The sequence below is a fragment of the Oncorhynchus keta genome, chromosome 10, assembly GCF_023373465.1.
Source record: "Oncorhynchus keta strain PuntledgeMale-10-30-2019 chromosome 10, Oket_V2, whole genome shotgun sequence".
NCBI lineage: Eukaryota > Metazoa > Chordata > Actinopteri > Salmoniformes > Salmonidae > Oncorhynchus > Oncorhynchus keta.
In genome coordinates this window covers 33,160,902-33,186,540 of record NC_068430.1, presented here as the reverse complement: position 1 = coordinate 33,186,540, position 25,639 = coordinate 33,160,902, and the positions used below count along the sequence as shown (strand labels likewise).

Below are 25,639 nucleotides of genomic sequence, written 5' to 3'. Positions count from 1 at the left end.
TAATCTTTATTTAATCTAATGTGGTGATAACAGAGACAATGATTACCATGACTAATTCATATGATCCTTAGATTAGTGTAATTGTTCAGCTGCGTCTTTTAAAACAATGGTGTGTGAAGAAACAGGGGGATTAAATGTTGGGCTGTAACTAACTCCTCCTGCTGAGACCCCTTTACAGATCTAAAATGGAAACGGGCGTTTCTGTGCTGCTAGGTAACTGAAACGCATGGTCTCCTCTCCTAAGTGAAATAGAGTGGTAGAGAGTCCTCAGATGGGCAGTTTCTCCCTGAGGACGTGAAGGCATACAAGAGTTAAGATAACTCAACGCTGGGACAACAACACAACACGCTCCTGGCACTATCGACAGGGCTTACTCAACACAACACCAACCCACCAATCATACTGACAGTTTGCTGGAAGAATACACTTCATTTATTCAGTTGCAGCTAACCTGGTGTGACTACCATGTAAAATCAGGTAGGGGTGAATCAAGGCCATATCGAACATTTTTCTATATCCCATCCACTGATTCCAGTCACTAGTAGTGAAGGTGAAAGAGTGGCATAATTGTGATCCCACCCCGCCAAACACTCTGTAGCATGGGCCAGGTGCAGTGGTGGAAAAAGTACCCAATTATCATACTTTAGTCAAAGTAAAGATACCTTAATAGAAAATATGACTCAAGTAAAAGTGAATGTCACCCAATATATACTACTTGAGTAAAAGTCTAAAAGTATTTGTTTTTAAATATTATTAAGTATCAAAAGTACATGTAATTGCTTAAATGTAATTGCTAAAATATACTTGTATCAAAAGTAGCCAGGGGAACGCTCCAACACTCAGACATCTTTACAAACAAATAATTTGTGTTTGGTGAGTCTGCCAGATCAGAGGCAGTAGGGAGGACCAGGGATGTTCTTTTGATAAGTGCATGAATTGTACAATTTTCCTGTCCTGCTAAGCATAAAAGTACTTTAGGGTTTCAGAGGAAAATGTATAGAGTAAAAATGACATTTTCTTTTGGAATGTAGTGAAGCAAAAGTTGTCAAAAATATAAATGGTACAGATACCCCAAAACACTGAAGTAGTACTTTACGCCACTTACCACGTGATGAACCTGGACCAGATGACAGGCTTACACGAAACAACACTGCTGCTTTTTAGAACTAGCTAGACCAGAGGTGAGTGGACTAAAACCGAGACTGTAGGAGCGTTATATGAATAACAGTATCTAATATCTCACAAAACACAATCCTATGATCTGCCAAATTCAAATTCAGTTGGTGTAATATTGAAGGCTTTCCATGAGGCATTCCTACGACATGCTTTGATTTTTTAAATTGATTAATACAACATCAAACACTGAAATATAAAGCTTTCAGCAGTTGTGTGCTATAGGCTACTGATAGAACTACCCACAACATAAAGAAATGCTTGATTAGATCAAAGTAAAAGTCTGCAGCAGCAACAACCATGTTATACTGGGGCCTCCTTTCATATATGGGGCGGAGTGTGTGTAGAAATATGCTACAGTGAGATTGGAGCTGAGGAGATGGTATATAAAGCATGTTAAAGATAAGAGCGAAAAGTAGGTTGTTGTATGTGAGTATTCTCAGTCCATTTGTCCTGTACCAGACTGAGTCAGCCAGGCTTAATCATTCAGTCCTTCCCAATATGAGTGAAATTGATGGCTGCTCTGCTCTGTTATTTTTTCTCGCTTTCCATCATACTGCCATCTGGCAACACCCACGGGCCCCTGTAGTTCCACACCACACACAAGTGGGAACACAGACACACATACATACGCGAGCGCACACACAGCAATTACCTACCCACCCACATGGAGTAGGCAATTCAGCACCCACACACACACACACACACACACACACTCATAGAGCAGCCAATTGACCCCCCACACCCATACACAGTGGCTCTCAGCACAGTGGGAGAGTGTCAAATCCAACAGTCAGTCATGTTGAACAACAGGAGCTGTAGATTGCATCCAGGACAACCCCATCAACCCAGCCTAGTCTTGGATAGATCTGGAGAGGAGAGATTGACTGCTCTCTCAGAGGCTTTGTTTGAGCAAATATTAGAGCAAGGCAAAAGTTGATGATTTATGAATCACGCTAACACAGGCATACTGCATGTCTCGATCATATTACTACTCTGATTACCCAGCAGGTAGGCATGCCCAGTAGATGAAGTTGAAATGAGCTAGCCCGCTCAACGCGGTACAGACCCTGATCTAAGTGAGATTGATGAGGATCACTCTGCTGAGTTGACATGGCTCACACACACCATCATCCTCCACAGTTCAGCTCTCACACACCCACAGCAGTATGGACCATGTGAAAGAGTGGTCCTCAACCTGAACCTCAGTGACACCCACTCGCTATTAGAACAACATATTATGTTCTCCCACACAATCGGAATGTGTCCAATGGAAGTGGCAGAAACACATTGGGCTCCCGAGTGGCGCGGCAGTCTAAGGCACTGCATCTCAGTGCTAGAGGCGTCACTACAGACCCTGGTTCAATTCCAGGCTGTATCACAATCGGCCGTGATTGGGAGTCCCATAGGGCGGCGCACAATTGGCCCAGCGTCATCCGGGTTAGGGTTTGGCCGTCATTGTAAATAAGAATGTTCTTAACTGACTTGCCTAGTTAAATAAAGGTTAAATAAAAAATAAATACATTGATTTAGCATTATATAGAAGATACCCTTAAGTGTCTAATCCACTGAAGAGACCATAAGAGACTACCACTATAATTAATCACCATTGTAATCGGTGCCGGTGGCCCATTTAATTAGCTGCACTCACCTAGAGGGAATTCCAAAGTCAATATGATATCCTAAAACATAGGCAGCAGATCCTGAAAGGGGCATTCTATCTGTGAAATAAATTGGAGTGGAGACTGCAGGGTTAATTGAGGGTATCATATCTAGAGATAATATATAGAGATCATTGCATTTCAAAATGTGGTGGTGGATACGAGTCCCTCACTGTATTGCTGCAGAGAATATCTGAAACAAACAAAACTAAAAACACCCTCTACCAAGCTAGCTAACCTAAACCAGAAACACAGATCTACAAAAACGCATAAGGTTAAACAAGGTCTGGTCTTGCCAAGATTTGAACCACACAAGCGGGTATGGTTTTAAACTGAATACACTGTTTATTAAATGGAGACAACCCAATGGTCTAGTAAAAGTGACAACAATTATGTACATGTAAGATCAACCCTTTAAAAACGGAATCCATCTTTCTAGAAAGAAGCGAGAATCCAACCACATTTCATGATTTTATCCAACTAGAACAGCAGTCAACTTCAAAGAACATAGTATATGTCACATAGGGAGAGAGCAGGGCTTTGGGTGAAATCAAATTAACTCATACAACTCCATAACCATCTGATAAAGCAGAGGGCAAAAACTCTGGTAATCACTCATATTAGCATATTTCCATTCCCTTCTCATTCTCCCCGTCCACTCTTAGTTTGTCTACTTCTCTCACCTTCAGCAGAGAGAAACCAGATCGTCTTTGATATTCTCCTGATATGCATAATATTTGGAGCAGTGTGCACACCTTTCCTTCCTAAATCTGCTTTAAGTGGAAAAAGAAGACCCATTTGAGATTGAGGCTGAGATAGTAATTGCTTAGCATCAGAGTACCTCAGTATCTTCAAAAAATTGAACATTTTAAAAGTTCTTCCTTTGCACCAATCCTCACAACCCGTCTCTACAACGTATTCTTTGTTACACTTTTAAATTCCAGGTATTTTTTACCAGGGGGCATTATTAAGACAAGGCGGCGCACTCTCTTTCTCCCTCTCCATCTGTAGCCATACATAATTCAGCACTTCCTTCCATTATTCCTCCCAGAGATACTCTGCTGCTGACCGGCCAAATTACTATTGTTTTCCCCCTCTCAGACACACTCATCCCTGTAATGCTACAAGCTCTACAGGACCTCAGGCCAAGAGAGGCCCCAGGAAGGCAATACCAAAGATACCTGTAACTAACCCAAGATATATCGTCAGCATCTTTTCCAATGGGAGCAAATTAAGCATAATGGGCAGAAAAGCAAGGTGGTGGGCAAAGCCAAGGACGACCTAGCGAGATCCTATTGCCATGTTTTGTCATATTTTCATTAGGGAACGCCTTCTCTGTGAAGTGCGCCGTAACTCAACTCGCCCTTGCACTCGGAACAACGCAATTTTTTGAAACTTTGGTTAAGTCTACAATTCTTAGTGCACCCTGTTCATAGCAGATTCTAGTTTGGGAACAGAAAACTGTATTGAGATTGAATGTTTAAATCGATACTGAAAATGTGCAGAATGTCAGCCAAGTTCCATCTAGCGCCATCATCTCCCACCCTATTTGCTTCAGATTTATATATCCTGTGGGACATCTTGTTCCATCTGTGACAATACCACACTCTGGTGCACCATGATGGACCTGGCCTGTCTTCAAAGCACTCATATTGTAAGACCCTGATGTTAGCTCAACAAAAACAGAACGTGTCGTTGATCCAGACTTCCTCCTACACATACTTCCTTTATACCCGTTCATACTCTTTCATTGATCCCTGCTGGATTGAGATGTGCGGTATGGTTTTTACTCACACACAGACTGCACTTGTCATTCTCTCCAACAGTGGGGAAGGGTAGGAAGTATGAACAGTTAACCGGCTGGCGCATGTTTAATTAACGCAGTCCCACCTAATTGGTCTAGGGATTATTAAATCAACTAGTCATCACACTGCCTGTCCAGCTGAATGGGTTCCATCACTGTATAGGCCTTTAGCCAGGCTGTAATGTCAGGGTCAATATATAGACCTGAGGGTAGGATGACATGAATGAATGATGATGTATACATCCATAGAATTTCCCATGGGACATTAGATATGAAAATCAACTTTATGACCACGTGGCAAGAATGATGTCGTTGAATATTGTCATTGTTGAGCCTCATTCCGGTCATAGACACTTCACTATAAATACAGGAGATGTACATACATTCAATCTTTTTCAAGTGGTTTTCTATGTGAAATGTACGTTTGTTCATTTATTTATTTGAATCCACATTAGCTTTTGCAAAAGCAACAGCTACTCTTCCTGGGGTCCACAAAAAAACATAGCAAGTACTAAAATCACTGATACACAAGGACAGTTACACAAATTCAAAATACAACAATGTAACAAAAAAATTATACAAACAACGTAACTTAAAAAAGTGTGTGTTACATTGCGCTTGTGTGTTTCCCCTCACAGTCCCTGCCATTCCATGAGTTGTCGTTGAATCTGTTTTTAAAACGTAATTTTTCTGTTTGCTTGAGTAATTAGAGATGGAAGGGGGTTCCATGCGATCATGGCTCTGTATAAAACTGCGTTGCTGTGAATTCATTTTGGACCCCTGGTGGCATGTGTTGTGGGGTATGTAAGTAATCAAAATGGGACAAGACCAGGCCTGAACAACTAGTACAGTTGATTTTTGTGTTTTATAAGAAACATACCCCATCTTCACAACAACTTTGTCAATAAGACTTTACCATGATAATTGACCATCCAATGTTATACCTAGGAGTTCAGCTTGCTCAAGTTACTCAATGGTCACACCATTTATGTACAACTCTAATTGAGGTTTAGGTCTTAGAGAACGTTTTGAGCCAAATACAATGCTTTTAGATGTATTTAAGGACAGTTTATATCTACGAAGTGAAATTTCTTAATCTGTTATGAAACATCAAATCCAGAGAGAGGTCGCTCACCAGTATAGTCATTGAGGCACTCGCAGGTGTAGCCTCCCTCTCTGCTGCGGCACAGGCCGTGGGCTCCGCAGGGTTTGGAGTAGCACAGGTCGATCTCTGTCTCACAGTAGTCTCCTGTGAAGCCCGTGGGGCAGCGGCAGCGCAGCCCGGCGATGGGGTGGATGGGCCGGAACAGGATGGTGTCGGATGCCACAAAGGGTGCCAGGCTGTCGAACTTCAACACAGACACACACTTCATGTAGTTCTCACAGGGCTCTCGCAGGCAGATGTTGTCATCGAAGGGCAGCACCTGCTGGGAAGAGATATGGGCCAGCAGGCTGCGGTTCAGGTACAGCCTCTCTTGAAGCTCCTCAGACCCAAAGAACTCTGCCCCGCCACTGGCCCCTGATGCCCCTCTGCCCACCCTGTCGCGCCCCCCTCCTCCCCCGGGCGGGTCCTCCCTGTGCGATGGCACGGCGACAGACAGGCTGACGTTGAGGATGCGGGCGCTGACGTCCGTGTCATCCTGGATGTTGAACACCACCACGTCCTCGCGGTCAGCTGACAGCACGCGGGCCACGCCCTCCAGGAACTGGGCCAATAGCAGGGACAGGAAGTGCTCCTGGGAAGTGTTGGCCAATCGCAGTGTGATGCTGTTGGAGAGCATCTCGTCTGTGATGATGGTGACCTGGAGCAGACACTGGGCCGACACAGAGTGGATCCCATCTGACAGGAGAGAAAGAGGAGAGGAGCACAGTATTAATAATACAGAACCTGGATTTATATCACAAACAGTAGAGGTTTTTCTCTGGATATATAAGGGGCTTAGATGGTGGGAGTGGCAGGAGGCTTGGCAATCAATGCGACTGGGTTCAATCCGGGTAAGACATTTTAGAGGCCCCCCATCTTGGCAGCAGAGAGAATTTAGTAGTTTTCAAGATTGTTTCCTGCAATTCTACACATTTTGCCATGGCTAATGCAATGTTCTTATGCTCAAACATTTTGACAAAATCAACGAGGGTCCCAATTTTTCAATTCTCCCCAACTGTTTAGCTTTTATTTTGGTGATTGTTATATATATATTTTTTTTAAATGGAAAGTACATTGAAGAGCTAATACACCTGGTTTATACTGAAAGCATTTTCCATCCCCAAAATGTATAATAATAAACCATTTTTAAACTCAGTTTGGACCTTTTTTGCATGTATTCACAACACAGATATCCATCTCCCTGCATCCAAAGGGTTAATAAAATAAGGCTATTCAGTTGTCTGTATAATGAGCTATACACATCTAAAATGTCCTTTCCCCTTCACATACAAGGACAGCTCATCCATCCCTAGCCTTTCCTACTGTTGTTTGAAACGCCATCCTATCAATTCCTTCCCACGGCCTTTTGCATTACAAATACATCTCAGCCCACAATTATCCAATACCTTATATAAGTCAAACCCTATTGAGTGATTCCTTTAGTAAGCTGATGTGCAGAACTCATTCCAGTTACTGTAAACCACATTGACAACACAGAGGAAAACATCTTAAAGAAAATATCATCTTGAGGACTGCACAGTGAGTGAAATAATGAAAAGAAAAACCCGGACAGGCTCATCATCAGAAATAACAGGAAACAAAAAGTGGAGTAACAAGTAAACCATGTCGCTAACAAGCAGAAAAGACCCATCAATAGGAAGTCATTCCAATTTGAAAGGATCCTCTCATCAAGAGAACTTACACAACATCAGTGCTAGCATTGAAAAAAGACATGGGCTGAACCTGAACCATATCACAGGCAGCTATAACCCATGTCTCCATTAAAAATAGATGCCTTCAGGTTGCAAATGTATTCAAAGAGCAGAAATACATCATGTATTCTGTTGTTCAGAACTCCCTGATAGTAGCGGTACGTGGATACAATCACCGGGAACGCCACGGAAAGAAAGGCCATATTACAACCTGTGTTATGATAATTGCATTGTTTGTTCTATAACCTGTTAGTTCATATGCCTTGACATCACAAGTACAAATCCCTATCTCCCTCCATGGCTAACTTAGGAAAGGGACGATTTTAGATAGCTAGCCATCGGAGGACAACGACACGAGATGCAACAATTAAAGTTCTGTCAATAACATTTGGCTTCTGATGTAATTGGTGTGAAGCAAAATCCAAAATGGGCTTCCCTTTTTTTTGGTACGCCAGGACCCTTCACAGCTGAGCTTACTCAGTTTAGCTCAACGCTGATTGGCTATTATTTTATTTTTTTAAATGATCAAGTGAAGACAAATGATCACTGGCTTCCCTTGCATTCAATTCTACGGGCAGCAACAATGTCATACTTTTTGTGACCAGAGATGAGATAGATGGGCTCCACACACAGACAAAAGCGGGGCTGTTTCATTCGCTCGGATGCTTTCTCCGGTGAGATACATTCAGTCTCTTGCGAATTGAAGGACATTTATGAAACACAGAGAGATGAAAGAAATGTTTTTCTCTTGGTCCATTTTTTAGGGAAACCTGGCTTCCTTGGCATCTGTGAATACATGCCTCTGCTCCTGACAAGTCAACATGATCCCAGTTCAGGAATCATAAGTTAGACAATCACGGCCCTCTCCAACATCATCCAACCATCTCTTCTCACCAACTCAAATAGACTCTGTGGTTGAGGCATTTGTCAGGATTTGTAGGCATACAATACATTTGTACAACATATTACTGGTGTTATTGATGTTCTCTGTTATAGTATCATCCAATCTCCTGTCTCCGTCTGTCTGGATCTTTGTGAAAATCAATAGATAAAATTGTTCAAAAAAGATCTGAAACCAATCCTATTCTTGACTCTGTTATACATTTTATCTACAGCGTTGTGTGTTTAAGGTCACCAGGGGGAGAGAGGGTTTATTTGTAGCAGTGTTTGCTAGTCTGTTGCCTGAAGGACAAACATAAAACACGCCTAATCAAATCAAACCTGTCGTGAAAACAAGCCCCAGCCTCTTCCTCCTCTTCCCTTTCCACTGTAATCAATAGTCTCTTTGTCTGGGGGCTCTGGATGTGGGCCAGAGAACAGAACAGAACCCCTCAGCTGAGCTTTGGTGGAGGAGAGAACCCAACCAACCACACAAACAGGCAAAAACACTGTGGAAGCTACCGGATCCCAGGCTGGCACAGGGCATGTTTAAACACCCAGCGCCAAAATGAGAGAGAAAGTGGGAAGAGAGTAGAGAAGCAGAGAGAAAGGAAGACTGAGCAGCATGTCTTGACACTGCTTTAATCCTTCTGCTGCCACTCCCGCACTGGAACACTTCAGGCCCTGAGCAGAGTGAACAGAGCTGGAGGGAGGACTGGGAAGGGGCACTTCTCTCTCAGACACACATATCTGTGTTGTCTGTGCACACAGAAAGGTATTCACACAGAAACAAATTGGCGAGGAGAACGTGTCAGAGGGACATTAAAAATGGAAAACAGTCAGATGCTTTGGGAAAGAGGGGCAAAGCGAGATTCAATTTAACATTTAATCTCGGGAGATGAAAGTAGTGTCTCGGTGCCTTTCCCACACAGGCTTAGCTGTGTACATTGGCACGCCTTGTATCAATCATGAAATCGTAACTGCACAGTAAAAAAGTTGTCTAAGAAAGCTTATACCACATCCTATCCTTCAAGTCAACATAGTGACGAGTGGCACAAGTGCCATCTTTATCATGACAGCACTGAGCTCATCACAATTCAGCAAACTCATCCTTAAACGTGGCAATTCACATCTTGCTTTCACTTTTTAATCGTTGTTGACATTTGCATGCTGAATCATATGTTACATGTTAGTCAGAAGACCTTCAGCAGCTTTGATAAGTTGCATAATTGAAAAATAATGTCATATTTGAATTATGCCACATAATTGGCCTATTTAAGTATATACAGTTGAAGTTGGACGTTTACATACACCTCAGCCAAATACATTTAAACTCAGTTTTTCACAATTCCTGACATTTAATCCTAGTAAAAATTCCCTGTCTTAGGTCAGTTAGGATCACCACTTTATTTTAAGAATGTGATATGTCAGAAAAACAGTAGAGAGAATGATATATTTCAGTTTTTATTTCTCTCATCACATTCCCAGTGGGTCAGAAGTTTACATGCACTCAATTAGTATTTGGTAGCATTGCCTTTACATTGCTTAACTTGGGTCAAACGTTTTGGGTAGCCTTCCACAAGCTTCCCACAAGAAGTTGGGTGAATTTTGGCCCATTCCTCCTGACAAAGCTGGTGTAACTGAGTCAGCCTCCTTGCTCGCACACGCTTCTTCAGTTCTGCCAACAAATGTTCTATAGGATTGAGGTCAGGGCTTTGTGATGGCCACTCCAATACCTGGACTTTGTTGTCCTTAGGCCACTTTGCCACAACTTTGGAAGTATGCTTGGGGTCATTGTCCATTTGGAAGACCCATTTGCGACCAAGCTTTATCTTCCTGACTGGTGTCTTGAGATGTTGCTTCAATATACATATAATTTTCCCCACTCATGATGCCTTCTATTTTGTGAAGTGCACCAGTCCCTCCTGCAGCAAAGAACCCCAACAATATGATGCTGCCACCCCCGTGATTCAGAGTTGAGATGGTGTTCTTCGGCTTGCAAGCCTCCCCATTTTTCCTCTAAACATAACGATGGTCATTACGGCCAAACAGTTCTATTTTTGTGTCGTCAGACCAGAGGACATTTTTCCAAAAAGTATGATCTTTGTCCCCATGTGCAATTGCAAACCATAGTCTGGCTTTTTATGGAGGTTTTGGAGCAGTGGCTTCTTCCTTGCTGAGCGGCCTTTCAGGTTATGTCGATATAGGACTCGTTTTACTGTGGATATAGATACTTTTCTACCCGTTTCCTCCAGCATCTCCACAAGGTCCTTTGCTGTTGTTCTGGGATTGATTTACACTTTTCACACCAAAGTACGTTCATCTCTAGGAGACCGAAAGCGTCTCCTTCCTGAGCAGTATCGCGGCTGTGTTTATACTTGCGTATTACTGTTTGTACAGATGAACGTGGTACTTTCAGGCATTTGGAAATTGCTCCCAATGATGAACCAGACTTGTGGAGGTGTACAATTTTTTGGGGGTCTTGGCTGATTTCCCCATGATGTCAAGCAAAGAGGCACCGCGTTTGAAGGTAGGCCTTGAAAAACATCCACAGGTACACCTCCAATTCACTCAAATTATGTCAATTAGCCTATCAGAAGCTTCTAATGCCATGACATAATTTTCTGGAATTTTCCAAGGCACAGTCAACTTAGTGTATGTAAACATCTGACCCACTGGAATTCTGATAGTGAATTATAGGTGAAATAATCTGTCTGTAAAAAAAACAGTTGGAAAAATGACTTGTGTCATGCACAAAGTAGGTGATTGAAAAGACTTGCCCAAACTATAATTTGGTGTTAAGAAATTTGTGGAGTGGTTGAAAAACGAGTTTTAAATGACTCCAACCTAAGTGTATGTAAACTTTCGACTTCAACTACGCCTAGTTGCCTATAAATACTCCTTCAGAATTCACCACGATAATATAAAGCAAGATAATAGCGTATCACTTATTTTCAAGCCTGGCATTTTAGGATTCCTTTTTTCTTTGCCCATCATCACAGGCAGTCATGTAGCCACTGATCCCCCAAATGGAGCAAGAGCCAGAAAATAGGAAAACAAAACACATGGAATTGAGAAGCTTAAAGTTTAGGCTACGTATCAGCAGAGCAGACATTCCCTTAATTATGTTCTCTGCCATGTGGCATTCTTGGATGAAGGCTTGGGCAGAGGTCCATGACAGACAAAGAAACTTGGAAACAGTATGCGAGGAGAATCTGCTCTTTAATAGAAACTAGACCGTCTTTCAAAAAGGGATGCCTCTGTAGAGAAGGAAGCTCTGCTTTAGGAATGGGGCTTGTTGCTGGGAAAAGGGGGTGGGTGGGGGGGACAGAAGGGATGGTGAAGGGACAAGGTGCCAGCTCTGGAGTGTGACAGCCCTGCCAGCCCTATGGCTGACCCCCCCATGGCCTCTGTGTGCCAGGAATGCTCTCAGCAGAGAAGTGGCGCCAGGGAGAGATTAAACACACACTGAGCCTGTATGAGCGCCAGGCCACCACAGTGTGTGTGTGTGTGTGTGTGTGTGTGTGTGTGTGTGTGTGTGTGTGTGTGTGTGTGTGTGTGTGTGTGTGTGTGTGTGTGTGTGTGTGTGTGTGTGTGTGTGTGTGTGTGTGTGTGTGTGTGTGTGTGTGTGTATATATATATATATATATTTATGACAAGATTAAGACAAAGCGTCATCGGCAACACAGCCCGCCAGACTCTAAATACAGTATAGTAAACTCTTCAGGGATCAAGCTATTCAGATAATGTTGCTGTAAATCTAGATCCCATTTATCATTTGATTATGTCAGAGAGTGAAATCCTTTTCTAATACTGTCCCTATTCAGTTCGGATCCCAAACTATTATACATAACATACACATGACTTTATGTGATTGTTACCACACACCCTGACCTATATCAACCCTGGGAGAAGCTCTAAATCTGATAGCCTGAGGGTGGGACAATAGAGGACCTCTCCACTTTATGGGAAATGTAGGCCATACACGCCCAAAAATGCTAACCTCCACTGTTATTGTAATTGTGAGAGGTTAGCATGTCTTGGGGGTATGATATTTGTGTGTCCAATTTACTCACTCATCATAATTTATAATTAATTCAGGATTATCTGTAATCATGATAGCATCCACATTCATGTATTGTGTTTAGAAACATATTCTATTCTTATTTTCAATAAAAGTGACTCCAAAATGACACAATACATTATTTAACATTCATTTCTATTGGGCACAACAGAGTGCTGGAGTACAGAGTCAAAAAGTCAAATTGTTCACCGTCCCAATACTTTTGGCGTGCACTGTACATCTGTTTAACTTCTGTTGGAATATGTCATGTATAAAAAGAGACTGCTCTGCAGAAAACATCCAGTCCCAAATCTAAATCTCTAGTCATTATTTTCTACTGTTGACGTGCTTGCTACAGCAAACTTACAGTGTGTGTGTGTGTGAGGGGGGGGCCTTACACATACAGCAGAGAAAGTTCTCAGGCTGGGGCCTTTGGGAGGCAGATAGACAACTTTCATTGTCTAAAATATTAATAGAATCCTGTTTCCAACCATCCGGTAAATGTTTAATGGCACAGATTCAGCTCCCTTTGGTGCATTACTAAAGAAATGTCACCTCAACACAATGAAAAGGCTAGAAAGGATTGGATGACTTCCACCATCTATAGCCAACACAGTGATAAAATTACAGTTTGGGTCAGTTGAACCTAGCCTGGGTGCCAGCCTGTTAGGCAGCCAGTAGGCAGTCACCAAACAAGCCTGGCTCACATGACAATTCCAAAAAAGTATATTGAAGATGTGCAAAGAATTTAAATGATTTGTAGAATTTGATTGAGGTGACGCTCAACGTAGCTACAAATGTTGAAGTTTCCTGGGTGAAATTGAGTTACAGTACGGGGCAGAAGCAGAGAGAGGGAGAGCTTGAGATACATACCAGAGAAAAGAGGGAGAGCTTGAAATACATACCAGAGAAAAGAGGGAGAGCTTGAGATACATACCAGAGAAAAGAGGGAGAGCTTGAGATACATACCAGAGAAAAGAGGGAGAGCTTGAGATAAATACCAGAGAAAAGAGGGAGAGCTTGAGATATATATACCAGAGAAAAGAGGGAGAGCTTGAGATACATACCAGAGAAAAGAGGGAGAGCTTGAGATACATACCAGAGAAAAGAGGGAGAGCTTGAGATACATACCAGAGAAAAGAGGGAGAGCTTGAGATACATACCAGAGAAAAGAGGGAGAGCTTGAAATACATACCAGAGAAAAGAGGGAGAGCTTGAAATACATACCAGAGAAAAGAGGGAGAGCTTGAAATACATACCAGAGAAAAGAGGGAGAGCTTGAAATACATACCAGAGAAAAGAGGGAGAGCTTGAGATACATACCAGAGAAAAGAGGGAGAGCTTGAAATACATACCAGAGAAAAGAGGGAGAGCTTGAGATACATACCAGAGAAAAGAGGGAGAGCTTGAGATACATACCAGAGAAAAGAGGGAGAGCTTGAGATACATACCAGAGAAAAGAGGGAGAGCTTGAGATATACATACCAGAGAAAAGAGGGAGAGCTTGAGATATATATACCAGAGAAAAGAGGGAGAGCTTGAGATATATATACCAGAGAAAAGAGGGAGAGCTTGAGATATACATACCAGAGAAAAGAGGGAGAGCTTGAGATATACATACCAGAGAAAAGAGGGAGAGCTTGAGATAAATACCAGAGAAAAGAGGGAGAGCTTGAGATATATATACCAGAGAAAAGAGGGAGAGCTTGAGATACATACCAGAGAAAAGAGGGAGAGCTTGAGATACATACCAGAGAAAAGAGGGAGAGCTTGAGATACATACCAGAGAAAAGAGGGAGAGCTTGAGATACATACCAGAGAAAAGAGGGAGAGCTTGAGATACATACCAGAGAAAAGAGGGAGAGCTTGAGATACATACCAGAGAAAAGAGGGAGAGCTTGAGATACATACCAGAGAAAAGAGGGAGAGCTTGAGATACATACCAGAGAAAAGAGGGAGAGCTTGAGATACATACCAGAGAAAAGAGGGAGAGCTTGAGATACATACCAGAGAAAAGAGGGAGAGCTTGAAATAAATACCAGAGAAAACTGAAGAGAGACAAGAGGGAGAGCTTGAAATAAATACCAGAGAAAATTGAAGAGGGAAAAGAGGAAGAGCTTGAGATACATACCAGAGAAAACTGAAGAGAGACAAGAGGGAGAGCTTGAGATAAATACCAGAGAAAACTGAAGAGAGAAAATAGGGAGAGCTTGAGATACATACCAGAGAAAACTGAAGAGAGACAAGAGGGACAAGAGGAGAGGTAGAGACTGAGAAAGAGAGATGGAGAAGAGAGGACTAGAGAGGGAGACAACAGAGAAGCTCTTGGAAGGAGTGTGCCCGGCCTAATTCGAGCACAGTGCTCTACGTCACCGGTGCCCAAAAAATGCCAGCCGAGTCACAGTTGATCAGGATCATGTGGGCAGTCACCACAACACTGAGGACAGAGATGTCCCCTATAGCTCGCCCATCCCTCCGCCCTATCCGTTTCTTTCTAAAAACTCCAGACACATTGGGATAAATGTTTACGTATATGTACATTATATGTCAGTCCAAAGATGGAAACAAGACAGCAACTGTTGTTAGCCTCCAGCTACTGTAGGGGTCATACACTTAGCATACAAGACAACCACATCAGTACCATTTATCATCATTGCTATAAATCTTATATTAATAGCACCTTTTAACCTGGTCTCAAAGCAGTTATACATCACACTGCTGTCATTACATACAGTAGGAATGTGCGAGTGTAAGCCAGGCATTACATTGCATGTGCTGATCTAGGGCAGAGTGGGGGCTGTGTCAAGCAGCAGATGTGTGTTCCAGTAGACGAGTGCCATGGCAGAGCAGAAGGTACCTCAGGGTTAGTGGGTAATGAGGTTGAGCAGAGCCACTTCCCAGAATCTTGGTTATTTTAACACCAGCAGATAGAGTATGTGCAGCACGTTCAGTGCCAACTGACTACATCAAAGCCACGGTCCCATTTCCAAGTTCAATAGAGAGCAAGGTCATAAATTAGTCATCTGCTCTGAGAGAAAAAAAAGCTACAGATATCTTCGCACCCTCTAAAATCGCAATCGCCAAGCTATTGCGTTTCTGTTACGGTTGCTAGTTTATATCAACGTAGGAACATCAACATTCCCCGATGGAACTTGTTATTGTACAGTTTGAATAAGGGGCGTGCCGTGTGAACTCTTGCACAGATCATCAGTTCAGAGGCAATTTGTGTAACCCTCATTTCTGACGCTTCATGTTTACCAAGTGATGACCAACCATTAAACAACGAAGTCTGAAATATCTTTGTACACACAATTATCTTGACAACAGACCAGACTGTGTGTGACCTTGGGATCACATAGTTTCATTGGGGGAGACACCTGGATCTACAACGTTCAATCTAATTCATATGAAGTGGGTAGGGCTGGCACAACTAACGTATAACTGTGTAACTGACATGTATGGATAATATATATGTTTTTCTTTCTTGGAACAAACAGCTATAAGACGGGACAGCCAGGCATTTGTGTGCAATTTGACATGTAAACTCATGAGTATCACCCTCATGCTCTTACGGAAATCATGAATGTCATGGATATATTGGAACTAGTGGATATATAGAGAGACTTAAATATCCTGATCTAGTGAGTTCAATCAAGCTAGTCGTCTTGAGTTCTTTCTTATGTCATTCTCGTTTGCACCAAAAGTATTTTTTTTAAGGTGTTGATAAGGGATAGAATGCAGTCGGACCATCAGATAATAATTGGCATATCCTCTTACTGAATTTCCACGTGAACAAGTTACAGTGCCTTGCGAAAGTATTCGGCCCCCTTGAACTTTGCGACCTTTTGCCACATTTTAGGCTTCAAACATAAAGATATAAAACTGTATTTTTTTGTGAAGAATCAACAACAAGTGGGACACAATCATGAAGTAGAACGACGTTTATTGGATATTTCAAACTTTTTTAACAAATCAAAAACTGAAAAATTGGGCGTGCAAAATTATTCAGCCCCCTTAAGTTAATACTCGCCACCTTTTGCTGTGATTACAGCTGTAAGTCGCTTGGGGTATGTCTCTATCAGTTTTGCACATCGAGAGACTGAATTTCTTTCCCATTCCTCCTTGCAAAACAGCTCGAGCTCAGTGAGGTTGGATGGAGAGCATTTGTGTATTGTAACTTCCAAATTCAACTGTAGGACTGGTGGAGTTGTCACACACGCAGCAAACAAAAACATATGGAAATGTCTGCTCTACCCAAAATTACAACCAACTAATTGGAACATCACCGCAAGAATGGAAAGTGGAAGGGGGAAAAAGTAAGGAACTTGTCTGTCGGCCCTGCATTAAAGACCATAATTGGTTGAAGACAATTGTGATAAATAAAAAGTAAACCCGTTTCATTTAAGGACCAAAAAATGTACAGCCGTGCCATATAGATGACAAAATAGTTGGGAAGATATTTGACGTACCGATTCCATGGCACATGGTTTATAAACTGATATGCAAAACGACGCCGGATTCAAAACTTAGAATATTTCAATTTAAATTATACAAAATTCTTGCAACCAATAGAAAGTTATTTACTTTTCGCTGTATATATCAACGATGTCGCTAATGCTGTGGGTGATTCGCTGATCCACCTCTACGCATGGAACACCATTCTGTATACATCTGGCCCTTCTTTGGACACTGTTAACAAACCTCCAAACGAGCTTCAATGCCATACAACACTCCTTCCGTGGCCTCCAACTACTCTTAAACGCTAGTAAAACCAAATGCATGCTTTTCAACCGTTCGCTGCCCACACCCACCCGACCAACTAGCATCACTACTCTGGACGGTTCTGACCTAGAATATGTGGACAACTACAAATACCTAGGTGTCTGGCTAGACTGTAAACTTACCTTCCAGACTCATATTAAACATCTCCAATCCAAAATCAAATCTAGAATCAGCTTTCTATTTCGCAACAAAGCCTCCTTCACTCACAGCGCCAAACTTACCCTAGTAAAACTGACTATCCTACCGATCCTCGACTTTGGTGATGTCATCTATAAAATAGCTTCCAATACTCTAGTCAGCAAACTGGATACAGTCTATTACAGTGCCATCCGTTTTGTTACCAACGCCCCTTATACCACCCACCACTGCGACATGTATGCGCTTGTCGGCTGGACCTCGCTATAGATTCGTCACCACACCCACTGGCTCCAGGTCATCCACAAGTCTATGCTAGGTAAAGCTCCACCTTATCTCAGCTCACTGGTCACGATAACAACACCAACCCGTAGCACGCACTCCAGCAAGTATATCTCACTGGTCATCCCCAAAGCCAACACCTCATTTGGCCGCCTTTCCTTCCAGTTCTCTGCTGCCAGTGACTGGAACGAATTGCAAAAATCGCTGAAGCTGGAGACTTATATTTCCCTCACTAACTTTAAACATCAGCTATCTGAGCAGCTAACCGATCGCTGCAGCTGTACATAGTCCATCTGTAAATAGCCCACCCAATCTACCTACCTCATCCCCATATTGTTTTCATTAACTTTTCTGCTCTTTTGCACACCAGTATCTCTACTTGCACATCATCATCTGCTCATCTATCACTCGTGTTAATCTGCTAAATTGTAATTACTTGACTACTATGGCCTATTTATTGCCTAACCTCCTCACGCCATTTGCGCACACTGTATATAGACTTTTTTTCTATTGTGTTATTGACTATATGCTTGTTTATTCCATGTGTAACTCTGTGTTGTTGTTTGTGTCGCACTGCTTTGCTTTATCTTGGCCAGGTCGCAGTTGTAAATGAGAACATGTTCTCAACAGGCCTACCTGGTCAAATAAAGGTTAAATAACAATACATTTATAATGTATATGGTGGATACAACCTTCCCAGCTCTGCAGATTCTGCTGCGAAGAGACAGAATCATTAGATCATTTGTTTGGTACTGTCCATATGTAGCTTGTTTTTGGTCACAGCTCCAGGAACCCTGCAGATAGCACTACTGGGTGATCTGAAAAGTCATAGTCAAATCGATCAATAATAATAATAATAATAACAATAATAATACAAAATAAATACTTCAATTTACTATCTGTAGAAACAATGAGAGTAGAAAGGTTCAGAACTTTTGTGAAACATCACAGCACAGTTAAAAAAGATATGCAAAATAGAAATCCAATCTGGATGGTGTTAGGAGATAGATGGGAAGGGTTGAATGGAGCTGAAGGTTGGGACTGGATGGTGTTAGGAGATAGATGGGAGGGTTGAATGGAGCTGAAGGTTGGGACTGGATGGTGTTAGGAGATAGATGGGAGGGTTGAATGGAGCTGAAGGTTGGGACTGGATGGTGTTAGGAGATAGATGGGAAGGGTTGAATGGAGCTGAAGGTTGGGACTGGATGGTGTTAGGAGATAGATGGGAAGGGTTGAATGGGGCTGAAGGTTGGGACTGGATGGTGTTAGGAGATAGATGGGAGGGTTGAATGGAGCTGAAGGTTGGGACTGGATGGTGTTAGGAGATAGATGGGAGGGTTGAATGGAGCTGAAGGTTGGGACTGGATGGTGTTAGGAGATAGATGGGAAGGGTTGAATGGAGCTGAAGGTTGGGACTGGATGGTGTTAGGAGATAGATGGGAAGGGTTGAATGGAGCTGAAGGTTGGGACTGGATGGTGTTAGGAGATAGATGGGAGGGTTGAATGGAGCTGAAGGTTGGGACTGGATGGTGTTAGGAGATAGATGGGAAGGGTTGAATGGAGCTGAAGGTTGGGACTGGATGGTGTTAGGAAATAGATGGGAGGGTTGAATGGAGCTGAAAGTTGGGACTGGATGGTGTTAGGAGATAGATTGGAGGGGTTGAATGGAGCTGAAGGTTGGGACTGGATGGTGTTAGGAGAGAGATGGGGAGGGTTGAATGGAGCTGAATGTTGGGACTGGATGGTGTTAGGAGATAGATGGGAAGGGTTGAATGGAGCTGAAGGTTGGGACTAGTAACAAGATAACTATTGTAAAACAGACTGTGTCTATAAAATGTATATAATATGTATAAGATGGAAATACAGGCCGAAGCATTGTTGTTCACTAGTTTACTCCAATTTGGGGAGGGGTGGTGGGTTAGAAAGTAATAAAGGAAAACTTCTTTTTTTTATGTACAAAAACAATACTAAATCATGGGTACACTCGCAATGGCTGCATGGTAATGCAATAATTTCCATGGTAATGTAAAATGTTCATTAAAATGTCAACTGATTTTTGTAACGTCAGTTAAGTTGAATCACCAAATCACAGCACATATTTAAGTGATAATGCCCGATAAACTGGTGTTTGGAGGATATATGGGCAGGGGTGTTAGGCCTGAGACGAAGTCTGAGACGAATCCGTGCCAATATATCCTCCAAACGACGGCATTATAACTTTTATACAATGGGTTACCAACATATTCAAATAATGATTTACATATTTTAATTAAAAACTTTATTTTGATTAATTTATTTATTTATTCCGACTCCAGACCCCGACACATTCATTACTATGGTACAGCTGGGGGTGGATTTTGAATATGGAAACGTTGCAAATGTCAAAGAGATAGACAGGTGTATACAAATATCTGCTGTTGAAAACTAAATGTTAGTCTAAAACAAATGTGAAATAATTTCTAGATGCTTTTTATAATGGCGATCAAGTTTATAAATAGCATGGGTGGGCTGATGGAACAGAGTAAATAGTCATTTTAACATCATAGATTTAGCCGGCGGTAAATTGTGGAATATACACCAGTTGGAATGCGCTTTTAACAAAAACAGCATTCAGGATTAGACCCACCCGTTGTATAATGACAGATACACTTCCTGCTTTTATTTGCTACTTCCTGCTCCTCGCAATGGCAGCCAGTCTACCCAATATGCCATTATTATTGACTTGAATAGGGACTCCCGTTCTATTCATTCTCCTTCTATGCAGTGAAACTTTTATTAAGGTGACGCAGTCATTTGGCTGTCCAATAACGTCATCCAAAATTCAATGACAGTCACAGCCCTAGACATAGCTGACCTAGGACCACTGTGGTAATACATTCATTATAGAGGGACTTTTGCACTTGGATGACCCTGGATCATTTATTACAGTTATTAAAGCTTCCTCGGGCTTGAGATTGTGGTAGTCATGGAACAGATTTGTTCTGCCAGCACCTTGACAGGATTATATAGCCCTGCTTCCAGTGGCCATTCATTACAGTCAAGTGCAATCAAAAGAGAGACCTACCTTTACAAAAGATGTGTCAGTGCACAGCCACATCAAAGTGGAGGCATGCCATAGTCCATAAGGTTGAGTCTGTATAAAGTAGGCTACCTTTGAATTATCCACATGGATATGAAATTGTGTAAAAGACAGACTGGAACATTCAACATAAAATAAAGATTGGTTTGTAAACACAAGGTGAAAATCGACAATTTAATGGGAGTATTTTGAAGCCTGGCCGAGGTTGCCTAGGGTTTCATGGGAACTAAATTCAGTTCTCTTCCACCTGAACAGAGCACTGACATACAGGACCAGAGAGCTCTCAGCAGGAAAGCAGGCCTAATCCACTGCTACAAGCCAATCAGCAAGCAGGGATCACAGTCCAATCAGAATTCCATCAAAGGAGTGGGGAAGTCAGTCCTCTGGAGACATTAGTGGGTTCACCTGGGTTAAAGATTTGGGGAGGAGCAGCCGAGCAGGAGTTTACCACATGCTGCTATTGTAGACGGGGCATTTTAGCAGGGTTGGAGTTGGGAGGTTTAAATCTCTGACTGTGGGAGTAGTAAAACCAGCAAGAGAGCCATTTGTTAGATCATGCTAATCAGTGGGTTAGGTCGCTCATTAAATCCGCGAGCATGCTCGCTTAGTGATGTTCTTTTAATTAAAAAGCTGAAATTTGAAATCCTGGCGATCAAAAGGAAAAAGCGGCTCTTGAGAACATATTAAAACGTCATTGGGGAATGTGCTGGATGAATTAACCAGGGCTGAAACATGAAACAGGCTGCAGTCGCTGCCTGCCAGCCTACATGGTGGTTAGTTAGTTCGTTGGGGGTGGGGGTTGCAACTTGGGGAGGGATGGAGCGAGGGAGGGGGAGTACTTGATGCTTTGCTCCAGTCACTCCTCTCCCATCCCCCACTGCATGATCCCCCACAGGACCAGCAACGCCCAAAGCGACACTCCCCTTCTGGATACAGTCCCCCTAACGCCCCCCCACCAGGCAGGCGACCAGACCCCCTCCCCAAAAAACAGTTCACGTCACCATCTTTACTGTTGGCATTCCCACAATCCTCCTCAAGACCTCACCCTCACCACACATCCAATGAGAGGCTGTCCGACAACGCTGTAATGGACTGACTGAAGCTCAGACAACAAAGCATGATAGCGGATTTAATTCTCTAAGCTCCCACAATATTGTCCATTATACAACACCAAGTGCACAATGAACCAAGAATGGAAGAAGAGGCAGTTAACTGACACCTCAATGTAGACATCTGACTCAGAGACCAAACAGTCAAACCATATGAGCTCTGGAGGGATGGACGAGTATAAAAATGGTTTAAAAACTTTTGGAATTGTTCACACTTTCTACACTTAACGTAACTGTGGCTTGGATCACTAACTAAAGCATACATTATCCTGTAAGGAGGGCAGCTTGGTGATTGTCCAAAACCAATGTGCCCTTGGCCTCCAGCAGCGTGAAGGGGTTAATGGCTTGGTCCCATTGTTGGGAGACATCTGCTGTATGATTAACATGAGCACTTCATATAACACACAGCGATCCCACGTAGCCCCTCTGTGTTACTGGGGAGGGGTGACCGTGGAGAGAGCATGTTCTAACGCCTACGCAACACATTTGATGTAATTCATCTCGGAATGATGCAAAGCCAATTAAATTGCACAAAATTAATTCATTTGTTCGACTGCATCATAAAATGACTGATGAATGCAGCCAAATCTTCTTGTTCCACAATAAAACTAACAGTTGCCAAATGGATTAGTCATCTTTGGTCTGTGTCAGCGTGCACGTACGTGTACATAAAAATGGTCTGAAATGGGGGGTTATACAGTGCCTTCAGTAAGTGTACATACCGCTTGACTTATTCCAAATGTGTTACAGCCCGAATTAAAAATTACTTTTTTTTTCTCTCACACATCTACACACATTACCCCATAATGACAAAGTAATTTATTTATTTTTTAATTGCAAAATGTATTGAAAATGAAATACAAAAATATAATTTACACAAGTATTCACACCGCTGAATCAGCTGAGTCAACAAGTTACAATTACTAGTCTTTCTTGGTATGCCTCCAAGAGCTTTGCACACCTGGATTGTACAATATTTGCACATTATTATTCAAGCTCTGTCAAGTTGGTTGTTGATAATTGCTAGACAGCCATTTTCAAGTCTTGCCAAGCCAAGTCAAAACTGTAACTAGGCCACTCAGGAACATTCAATTTGGTCTTGGTAAGCAACTCCAGTGTAGATTTGGCCTTGTTGAGGTTATTGTCCTGCTGAAAGGTGAATTTGTCTCTCAGTGTCTGTTGGGAAGCAGACTGAACCAGGTTTTCCTTTAGGATTTTGCCTGTGCTTAGTCTATTATTTTTACCCCCAAAAAACTCCATAGTCCTTGCTAATGTCAAGCATACCCATAACATGATGCCTTTACCACCATGATTGAAAAATATGAAGAGTGATACTCAGTGATGTATTTGCCCCAAACATAACACCTGTTGTATTTGCCCCAAACATAACACCTGGAAATAAAGGAAATAAAGTCAATTTCTTTGCCACATTTTGTTGCAGTTTTACTTAAGTGCATTTTTTTCTTCTGTACAGGCTTCTTTCTTTTCACTTTGTCATTTAGGTGAATATTGTGGAGCAACTACAATGTTTTGTTGATCCATCCTCAGTAACTGTTTTAAAGTCAATATTGGCTTCATGGTGAAATCCCTGAGCAGTTTTCCTCCTCTTCGGCAACTGAGGAACAAAATCAAATCAAATTTTATTGGTCACATACACATGGTTAGCAGATGTTAATGCGAGTGTAGCGAAATGCTTGTGCTTCTAGTTCTGACAGTGCAGTAATAACAATTCAACATCAACTACCTTATACACACAAATGTAAAGGGATGGAATAAGAATATGCACAAATAAATATATGGATGAGCGATGGCTGAGCAGCTTAGGCAAGATGCAGTAGATGTAATGAAATACAGTATTTACATATGAGATGAGTGATGTAAGATAAGTAAACATTATTTAAAGTGACTAGTGATACATTTATTAAAGTGGCCAATGATTTGAGTCAGTGTGTAGGCAGCGGCCTCTCTGAGTTAGTGATTGCTGTTTAGCAGGCCTTGAGATATAAGCTGTTTTTCAGTCTCTCGGTCCCAGCTTTGATACAGCTGTACTGACCTCGCCTTCTGGATGGTAAGCGGGGTAAACAGGCAGTGGCTCGGGTGGTTGTCCTTCATGATATTTTTGTCCTTCCTGTGACATTGGGTGCAGGTAGTTTGCCTCCGGTGATGCGTTGTGCAGACCACACCACCCTCAGGAGAGCCTCCCCTCTCTTCACTGGCTCTCGGGTGGTTGTTGACTCTAACCCTATTACGGGGGCTGAGTCACCGGCTTACTGGTGCTCGTCCATGCCGTCCCTAGGAAGGGTGCTTCTCTTGAGTGGGTTAAGTCACTGACGTGATCTTCCTGTCCGGGTTTGGCGCCCCCCTCGGGTTCATGCCGTGGGGGAGATCTTCATGGGCTATACTCGGCCTTGTCTCAGGGTAGTAAGTTGGTGGTTTGACGATATCCCTTTAGTGGTGTGGGGGCTGTGCTTTGGCAAAGCGGGTGGGGTTATATCCTGCCTGGTTGGCCCTGTCAGGGGGTATTGTCGGACACGGCCACAGTGTCTCCCTACCCTTCCCGTCTCAGCCTCCAGTATTTATGCTGCAATAGTTTGTGTCAGGGGGCTAGGTTGTTATATCTGGAGTATTTCTCCTGTCTTATCCGGTGGCCTGTGTGAAGTTCTCTCTCACTCTGAATGATCAGCTATGAAAAGCCAACTGACATTTACTCCTGAGGTGTTGACCTGTTGCACCCTCTACAACCACTGTGATTATTATTATTTGACCCTGCTGGTCATCTATGAATGTTTATAACAGTACATGGCCAAGATGTTCAATCTCCACTCGGCACAGCCAGAAGAGGACTGGCCACCCCTCAAAGTCTGGTTCCTCTCTAGGTTTCTTCCTAGGTTCTGCCATTCTAGGGAGTTTTTCCTAGCCACCGTGCTTCTACATATGCATTGCTTGCCGTTTCGGGTTTTAGGCTAGGTTTCTGTATAGCACTGTGTGACATCGGTTGATGCAAAAAGGGCTTCATAAATAAATTTCATTGATTGATTGTGGTTGATGGTGGTGCAGTTGCCGTACCAGGTGGTGATACAGCCCAAAAGGATGCTCTCAATCGTGCAACTGTAAATGTTTGTGAGGGTTTTAGGTGACAAGCCAAATTTCTTCAGCCTCTTGAGGTTGAAGAGGCACTGTTGCACCTTCTTCACCACGCTGTCTGTGTGGGTGGACCATTTGTTTGCCCGTGATGTGTACGCCAAGGAACTTAAAACGTTCCACCTTCTCCACTGTCGATGTAGATAAGGGGGTGCTCCCTCTGCTGTTTCCTGAAGTCCACAATCATCTCCTTTGTTTTGTTGATGTTGAGTGAGAGGTCCTTTTCCTGACACCACATTCCAGGTGCCCTCACCTCCTCTCTGTAGGCTGTCTCGTCATTGTCGGTAATCAAGCCCACTACTGTAGTGTCATCTGCAAACTTGATGATTAAGTTGGAGGTGTGCATGGCCACGAAGTCATGTGTGAACAGGAAGTATGGGAGGAGACTGAGCACGCACCCTTGTGGGGCCCCAGTGTTGAGGATCAGCGAAGTGGAGATGTTGTTTCCTACCTTTACCACCTGGGGGCTGCCTGTCAAAAAGTCCAGGACTCAATTGCACAGGGCGAGGTTGAGACCCAGGGCCTTAAGCTTGATGATGAGCTTGGAGGATACCATGGTGTTGAATGCTGAGCTGTAGTCAATGAACAGCATTCTTATATAGATATTCCTCTTATCCAGATGGGATAGGGCAGTGTGATGGTGATTGCATCTTCTGTGGACCTGTTGTGGCGATA

General features: G+C 42.7%; 1 protein-coding gene across 4 annotated transcripts in view; it reads right to left on the bottom strand.

The window, feature by feature from the left end:
• The window catches only part of celsr2 (cadherin, EGF LAG seven-pass G-type receptor 2), an 83,541-nt gene that overhangs the window by 43,973 nt on the left and 13,929 nt on the right, over positions 1-25,639 (bottom strand). For all 4 annotated transcript variants that reach the window (XM_052526879.1, XM_052526881.1, XM_052526882.1 and 1 more), the window contains exon 2: positions 5,774-6,478. In XM_052526879.1, the coding sequence (XP_052382839.1) occupies positions 5,774-6,478 (705 nt within the window). The remainder of the gene's footprint in view (positions 1-5,773; positions 6,479-25,639) is intronic.